Genomic DNA, 8,750 nt, shown 5'->3' on the forward strand with positions numbered 1-8,750 from the left:
ATTGTAAAATTTTGTAATTTTTCAAACTTCCACACAACCAAGTTGCTTATTTTGACTAGTCATTTTACCGATGTTCATATAGTATATTCTTATCCACATTTTATTGAATCAACTTGATTTTATCATTTAGTTTGAGTTATTGAATTAATACAAGTTTTTTAGATTATTTTATTATTATCATTAATTTTGTCATGTTTTGGCGGTATTTGGTAAGTATAGAGCATGCTAAATTTGGAGGGGTGGATTCCCAATGTCACAAAATCCAACCATTTCTTGTATAATATATGGTTCTTGCCGCCATTCATTTCTTCACTCTTGATTTATAAGTGATAAGCCCGAAGTTTTTTTTCTCAAAAAAAACAAAAAAGAAAAAAAGAAAAAATCTATTTTGATAGCGATTATGTTTTTTTTTTTTTTTTTTTTTTTTTTTTTTTTTTAATTTTAGAAAATTGAGCATTGACATCTTTCTTAAATATCATGATTGAATTTTTAGCCAAATTTTAAAAATTATTTTTTTAGTCTTCAAAATTTAAGTGGTAGAAAGTAGATAATTAAAAAAGAAATTTGGAGGTAGGAGTAGTGTGTATATGCTTAATTTTCAAAAACAAAAAACTAAAAATCATATGATTACCAAATGAGCCTTAAGTTTATAAACACTACTTCTATTTATAAGTTTTCATGTTTTGTCATCTACCTTCTATCAAGCTTTCAAAAATCAAACTAAGTTTTAAAATTAAAAAAAGTAGTTTCCAAAAATGTGTTTATGTTATTAGAATTTAGCTAGAAGTTTAGTTGTTTCTTTAGAAAGTGTGAAAACTATAATTAGAAAATTGAATGGAAATAAACATAAATTTCAAAAACTAAAGACTAAAAACTAAAAATAAAATTGTTATCAATCGGAGTGTTAATTAAAAAATGTAAAGTCTTGTTCAAATATATAAAGAAAAATGAAAACTTAACTGAAATTATCAATTACATCACACGTTAAGAGTTCAAATCGATGAGATTAAAAGTTTGAAGTTAAATCGATTTATTGAATAAAGTATGTAAAATAGATATTAGTTTATTTGGTAAAATAATGTACAAATCAATATAGAAAAATCAGTTAATGGTACTTGGAACTATTTTTCTCTCTAAAGGGTTAAGGTTCGATTCTTCATCCTCACTATAATTGTTGTACTAGTTCCTTCCATTTTTTTATTTGATACGTCATTAAATAATTTATTAATTATATTAATTTATGCTACTCTTGTGACATACGATGAATTGAGGTAATATGAAAAGTTTTTGATATTACCATAGTACTAGAAATTATCACTCAATAATCCGCAAAATGAATAGAATTTAAAAAGTAATATAAGGTAGATCTCACTTAATCCAATCTAATCTATACCATTTATTATTACCAAGGAAACGTTTGGTTTTCAAATACCATTTATTGCCACTAAGAAAAGTTTGGTTTCAACCCCTATTTAATGTGACCTTCCAAGAACAAGCTCTAATAAACACATCCAATTATATATGCACGATAAAGCCCCACCCTACCCCTAAACTACTAGTTGTTTTATTATTATTATAATTATTTTAATTTTTGAGAGAAAAAAGAGCTAATTGCAAAACGACTCAGAAATATAGTAGTAATTGCAATTACACATTCAAACTTTTATGATCGTTAAAATTTGACCCTCAAACTTACAATTGTTATAGAAGTTGGACCTCTAAATGATAAAAGTTGACCCTTAAACTTATACAATTATCACAATTTCCTCAATTATATAAGTTTAAGAGTCCAATTTAATCGATGTATAAGTTTGGTGGGTCAATTTTTTTACAATTAAAAGTTGGTTTAAATCTTATTTTGGTCTATGAACTTTGAATCTTATTCTATTTTGAACACCCCTAATCTAAAATATAAGTCATCTCATCATTTTATTTAAGAGTTAACAAAATCTTAATAGCATGAATCAAAATAAACACTTTTTAAAAACTCAAGGACTAAAATAGATGTTTTTAAAAGTTTGGAGACTAAAATAGAACAAGTTTCAAAGTTCAAGGGCCAAAATAGGATTTAAACCTTAAAAACTTGAGGGTATAATTACAACTACAACCATATTTTAGGAATGGTTTTTACAATTTGCACAAAAAGGAAAAAGACCATAAATCTTCTCCATCCCCCTTCACCCCAAGGGTATATTAATACAAAATTTCTTTTAAGGGTCTTGATCTCCATCTAAATTGTGCAATTATATATAAAAGAAAAGGTAATAACATTACACTTGCTGCTCCAACTAATATACCAATCCTTACAGTTGCTGAAGTGGAAGGTAAAACTGTACTATATTGAGATACCATAATAAGGATTCAAAAAGAGAGTGATATCACCAAAGTACTCAAAAAGGTAGTATCCTACACCAGCAAGGCTAAGAAACCACCAGATTAACCAAACTCTCCACACTCCCTACCTCAGTTGTATAAACAAATCACTTGAAAAGTTTTAACCGTGATCGAGTCCCCTTCGACCTTGCTTCAAGAAGCTTTGCGTGCAGAGTGTTCTCCTTTAGTCCAGGAGGCAATTTCAATGACGACGATTGTGTCATGTTGATCTCTGGGGCTGCTACTGTCCACTGTCTCACCGGACTTGCTTGATTCCTCCACCCTGAGTTGCTGCAGGAGGCCTCACCATAAGTATCTTCAGGATGCACATTGTCTCCATCCTTCAATGAGAGTTGATTTCTGATAAGATTGTCCAGCATGTGGCTTGAGTTCGGACCGTGGATCGGATGGTGATTGTTTCTTCTCTCGTTACTTCCACCATCAGCGTCTTGACAGTTCTCGGTCTTGCAAGGTTTGTTTGCTTCAGGAAGCAACACTTCGGGTTTTCCTTGTTCTATGTTCACTAACTGGGCCTTCTTGTTTCCAATACAAGACCTCGCCCATGCCATTTGTTCTTCAAACCTTACTTGCAAGCTGGACGGAGTGCGGCTTTTTGACCTCTCATGAGACCCAAGTTTCCTTTGCACGTCGCTTGATTTTCCTGTTTCGTCAACATGATCTTGTGCATTCTCGTTTTCATGAGTCATCGTATTGCTGTTATTTGGCTTGTTTAACTCAAAACAATGTGAATCACTATCTTGAGAATCTTCATCGTCCCCAGCTTGAGGCGCACTGGCAGCCTCATTCATTGGGACTGACTCAAGTGAATTCCGGCGATCTCTTAACAATTGGTCATTCTTGCTATCATTGGCATCGTTTCGTTTCGCTTCAAGAAAGCTCTCTATTTCAAGTTGTAGTTTCTCCACAACAGACTTCCCGATGTTGGTCTCATTGTTTTCTTGCTGCATCTGCATCCTTTCATCAAGCCAAGCTTCCGAAATATGGAGAATTAAACCATCACGGTCGGCTCTTCCAGCGGTGATCCTGTCAGATTTCGGTTTCAAGCAATGCACCAGGTTCTCATAGTGATTTATACCCTTGGCGAATTCATCACAGAGATCTTCTAATAGCATCCTAGACTTTTTCTCTCTTTCCATCTCATTTAGGGCATTTACAAGAGAAGATTTCGTCTCAGAAAGATCCCTTGCAAACTTCCTATGTAGGCTCTCTGATCGTTTCCTCAACTTCCTCTCGTTTTCAAGCTCATCTCTGACGGACTGAATTGCAGCCTTGATACGATCTTCTTCCTTGTTTTTTCTAACAAGTTTGTCTTCTGCAATTTCCTTTATTAAATCATCCATCTCATGGCGATCAGCTTGCCGCTGTCGAAGCAGCTCTTTCATCTTGACATGAGCATGGTCGAGTTCTGTTTTCAATGCTTTTATCAAAGCTATATTCGACGCATGTTGCTCTTCCAAACTCCAGATTCGGTTTAATACTTTTAGCAGTTCCGTGGATGTCTTAAGACTATAATGTGATTCACCCATTCTTCCCTTGAAGTCCAAAGAACTAGTAGGAGTCATTGCGGGGTTATAAGGTGCCACCTGCAAGAAAAGAGGTTTCAATATGTCATACAAAAGATATTGAAGCTCAGATTGAAGAAGAACCGACAGACTACAGAGGATAACCAATGACAAGCCGGGTTCTTGAATGATGGTGGATTGTTGGAGCTTTGGCCATTTTGGAACACAAGCCTTTACTAAACATATTGGTGCAATAACAACCAACCAACTTAGATGATGGCTTTTTTAAACCAAACACAAGCAAGAATACACAAGGAAATATCATACTCCCTCGTTCATGGTTTGGCATACATTATGCAGAGAGGTAGTGCAATTCAAGAACCAATCGTATCAGTTATGATCATGTTCAAAGTTTTTAAAGAAAGCTCATTTTGGTTAGTTCTCACGCTATGCTACCGGTTTAAATAGAACAGCCTAACATTCACTATACACCTCCTTGACTTGAAAAGGATTTCAAATCACTATCTTATTTGTCCTATGAACCAAATTCTTTACATGAAAAGGCATAGTACCATGAAAATCAAATGGGAAAAAATTTAGTCAATAAATGTGGAAAAGAGAGAAAAATTTGTACCTCCATGGAGCTTCCATAGCTTGGAGATACGGGCTGAAGAGCTTGATTGTTCCTTTCAATTGATTGATGATGTTGCAATAATGATGCAGCGACATGCCTCCTTAAACTGCTTGCACTTGCTGGCTGCCATTGGAAGTTATGTATAATAAGAAAATAGAAAAAAAGGCAAACAAAAAGAAGGAAGAAAAACAAAAAACTACCGGCCTGGTTGTCATAAAGGTTAAGATCCAATCATGAATAGAAATAATAGTAATAATAAATCGATGCAACTGATTAGATCAACTTTGTTCATTTGAGCATTCGAATAAAGGGGATAGAAATTTATCCAACTAAATGAAAATCTTAACCAAATAGTTCGTTGCAACTTTTATATGTACAATATTGGGAGGAAGGTGATTGGGGGCTGTTTGTAATGACTTTTCGAATGCTTAAAAAATGGGTTTTCAAGCACTTGGAAAGTTAATCCAAACAGACCCCAAAGAGGAATGAAAGGAAGATAAATGAATCCAGTAAATTGTTAAGTGACACAGCGAAAAGTGTAACGAAAACACGAGTTTACACTATGCAACAAGCTAGTTTATGCTAAGCATAGCTCAATCGACATTAGGCACTTAAAATTGTAGTAATTCAAAAAGCGCAAAGATGAAAACTGAGAATATCAACTGCAGAAAAATGGCAACTGGAAGATAAAATTGCTCCTCTTTAACGAGCAAGAGAGACAACAGATGGTAAACCAATGAGAACTAAGATGCAGAAGATGAAAAAAATTACGAACAAACGAGCAAAATTACATGAAAGAACCTCCAACTGAGGTTATAAAAGATCAAAAACAAAGTTTAGTTACATACAGATTCTTAAGCATGAGCCAAAAGAGATAGGTTAAAGTGCACTGAACCAGACCCCCAATACCATAACCTGTTTAAACCCCATTGAAATAAACAACCACATTAACCACAGACCAGCTAGAAATAAACATCTTGCCACAAACACATTTGATCAAAGCTGATCTTTCCACTCAAAAAGAAAGATGCCCTGTAGGAAATGGTACTGTAGCCAAATCTCAATAGGAAACAGAGAAGGAACATCATAAAAGGGAGCAATTAAGAAACCGAAAGGAAACCAATCATTCCACAGTTCAGAAACATTATGCACAAAACAAGGGAACCAGCTTGGTTTTAGAATGCCTTCTGTTTGTAATACTCAATCATCACCAAAAAGAAAATACAAAGAAAACAGAACATATATCCCCAAATTTTACCCTAGAAGGGTTGGGATTGTTAAGCAAATGCATAATGTAGAAAAAACAGGCACAAATCCAAAACCCCAAATCAAAAACAGCAACAAGAATCAAAGTTTGAAAGTAAAAACAAAAAATCAGACCTGTTCAGGAGAGCTGGGGCAAGGATCACCAAGAAAATTGGAAAGGTCAAGGGTTTTATCCTTATGAGAGTGATGATGATGATGAAAGTAGCGGCGGCGGATAAGCCTTGAATCAGCAGGAGCACCATTAGAAACGCCATTATTGGAAGCTCTGTGCATTTTAGGAAGTGGAAGGTATTGATGAAACTCCCAAAGAGCAGCCGCTAGCTTTCTGGCAGAGATAGAAGAAGAAAAACAAGAATTATGGTAAAAAGGGTCTGTTTGGTTAATGATGGTCTCTTGAGGAGGAGGAGCCCAAATCCTCCATGAAGGCACTGGAGTGCAAGGTCCACATCTTTTCCCAATCAAAACCTCTCTCCTTAACTTTTTTCCCAAATTTTCCTCCTTTTCTGCTCCCCCTTCCCCACTCTTCCCTTCCCCTTTTTCCATTTTCCCCTCTTAAAAAAACCCTTCTCTTCTTCTCTTTTCTCTCTCATCCATCCCCTTTTTTTGGCCCTAAATTTTTTTTTCTGGGGTTTAAGAATTTTCAGCAAAGGTTTTGTTTTTTCAGGTGGGGTTTCATTTTTTCTTTTTTGGTTTAAATTTCTTTTCTTTTTCACTTGCCAGCCTTCTACTGAACCTTGGGCTGTGATCTGATCTGAAGCTATTTCCGTGGTAGCCTAAAAAGTTTGATGGAAAAAGTTTTTGGATTACCTGTTGAGCATCTAGCTGGGGTCACCCGCGATTATTTATTAAAATTTTATATATATTTTTTAAAAAAATGCTCTCTTTCAACGATTATCTTCTCAATTAGTACAAGAAGTTCCTTCCTTCTTGCCAAGATTGGATTTTTAAACAAGATCTTCATAAATAACAACAAAAGGAATAAAAAAAAAAAACTGGCAACTTCAGTGGAATTACTGCAGACTGTCACGTGGACTTGTTCACTTGCTTTTGCCTTCTTTGTTTCTCATTCTGACAGAGGTTTTAGGATTTGATTAATCTTAAACTTGAGAAAAAGGTATGATTTAGTTAAGCTAATTAATGATAATTAAATATGAAAACCCAAAAAGAAAAGGGGAAAAAGAAGGAGTTTTACTTGATTCCTCATTGTGGCGTGTTGGGTTTGCTTTTGATGAAAGTACATCTTTCATCAGGACCGTTGAATTTAATTAGCATTGAGATTGGTGATTTGATCGATCATGTGTCATAAATGTCTTCAAACATTCTTACAAATTAACTGCCATCCTCTTCTAGAACTGTCCCAACAAACAAAGTTTAATGTTTTAAATCTTGTATATACTTTCTTTTGTATATTTTTTTTAACCTTAAAACAAAGTTACTTTTGACATATACAAATGTTTACCTTCTCAATTTGGGTGGCTTCCTTCTCCATTGTAGTTTAAATTTATGAATTTTGTATTTATCTTATTAGATAATCATTTGATTTTTAGTTTTAAAAATTAGATTTATAAATACTACTTACGACTCTAAATTTTTTCATTTATTATCCATTTTTTACTAACGATTTAAAAAACCAAGCAAAATTATGAAAATTAAAAAAAAAATGTAGCTTTTATTACTCGTTATTGTTTTTTGAATCTAGCTTAGAATTCAACCATTGTACTTAAAAAATATGTAAATCAATGTACGAAAATGTGAAAAAAATAAACTGAATTTTTTAAAAACAAAAAATCATATGATGATCAAACAGGACCTTTAACTTTTGAAGTTTAAAAAATGTTTAATGAGTCTCTTTAATATTATAAGTAGGATGTCCTTGTTATGATTGATATTGCTCCTATCACTCCATAATGCCCAACAAGTTATTGCTATAATTTCGAAGCAAGTGATAGAATAGGAAGAGTCAATAGCTAACCATTTGTCTATGAAGCTATGATTGAAGTCGTTCAGTTAAAACAACCTTTTTGTCAGCTAAACTCCATACTAATTTTGCTCTTTTACATGAGAAAACAGCATGGTCAACGGTTTCAATTTCATTTTTACATATCGGGTTTTTTAGATTTACCTTTTTTTTCCGAATTTTAATTACGTTAGTAATCTATTATATACGAGAATGAAAAATCATTCATATGTTAGAGATTTTTTAAGTTTGCGGATCTTTCAAGCATAAAATTAAAATTTGAAAGATCTATTCATCTCTTCTAAAAATTAAAAAAACTTTAAACACGAATTTGGAAATTCAAAAATTAATATAGTAATTCAACCTTGCTATGCTGTTCAAAACCAAAAACTTTTTTTTAGGAAAAAAATTCAAAGTAAAATAGGCCTTGACGCAAAATAATATGATGTATTGAGCTTGGATTAATATTAAATCATCTTCAAGCGATATGCAATTATGGAGATTTGAATCTTTAATTTATTGGTCAATATTATAAAACTTTTGAATGAAGTGAGTAAAAGGACTATGAGGTCCGAAGCGAAAGTGAAATCGTGTTCCAAGTTTAGTTTTTTACATAGTACGAAAATCACAGAGAACAAAATATGCATTTTTCAATAAACTTATAACACGCTAAATAGAGGAGAAGAGAAAATCAGGGTTTTGTAACACTAACCTTTGAAGTCACCACTCTCCACGAATTTTCTCTTGATTGGTCTTGAACAAACTTCAGATTACGAACATCCAAAAAACGCAGCAATACCAAATCTCTATTTGGTTGGACACCACCAATAGTGAGATCTCCGTATTCTCCTTAGGGTGAAAATATGAGCAAGAGTTGTGGGTCTTGCTTGTAACTTTGGTAGAGGAAAAAAACGATAATAGAGGAAAAACTTCTAGGAATCGTACGTTGAGGAAAAATCTCATGGACTTTTCTGCGTTAACCAAAGAAGAACAAGAA

General features: G+C 33.4%; 1 protein-coding gene across 1 annotated transcript; it reads right to left on the reverse strand.

Annotated features, from left to right (window-relative positions):
- Positions 1-2,067: 2,067 nt before the first annotated feature.
- On the reverse strand, positions 2,068-6,596 carry LOC120067772 (uncharacterized protein At5g41620-like). The gene is made up of 3 exons (XM_039019350.1): positions 5,911-6,596; positions 4,531-4,653; positions 2,068-3,977 (listed from the first exon to the last, which is right to left on the reverse strand). The coding sequence occupies exons 1-3, from the start codon at positions 6,337-6,339 to the stop codon at positions 2,481-2,483; spliced, it is 2,049 nt and encodes a 682-aa protein (XP_038875278.1). The 5' UTR covers positions 6,340-6,596; the 3' UTR covers positions 2,068-2,480.
- Positions 6,597-8,750: the final 2,154 nt, after the last annotated feature.

The sequence above is a fragment of the Benincasa hispida genome, chromosome 12, assembly GCF_009727055.1.
Source record: "Benincasa hispida cultivar B227 chromosome 12, ASM972705v1, whole genome shotgun sequence".
In the NCBI taxonomy this organism is placed as follows: domain Eukaryota; kingdom Viridiplantae; phylum Streptophyta; class Magnoliopsida; order Cucurbitales; family Cucurbitaceae; genus Benincasa; species Benincasa hispida.

Bases quoted from the DNA above. Each gene is read 5' to 3' on its own strand.
- LOC120067772 (XM_039019350.1), bottom strand. From the start codon at position 6,339: ATGGAAAAAGGGGAAGGGAAGAGTGGGGAAGGGGGAGCAGAAAAGGAG. The intron at 4,654-5,910 runs GTCTGATTTTTT...TTCCAATGGCAG, and splicing joins GCCCCAGCTCTCCTGAACAG to CCAGCAAGTGCAAGCAGTTT. The intron at 3,978-4,530 runs GTACAAATTTTT...CTTTTCTTGCAG, and splicing joins GCTATGGAAGCTCCATGGAG to GTGGCACCTTATAACCCCGC.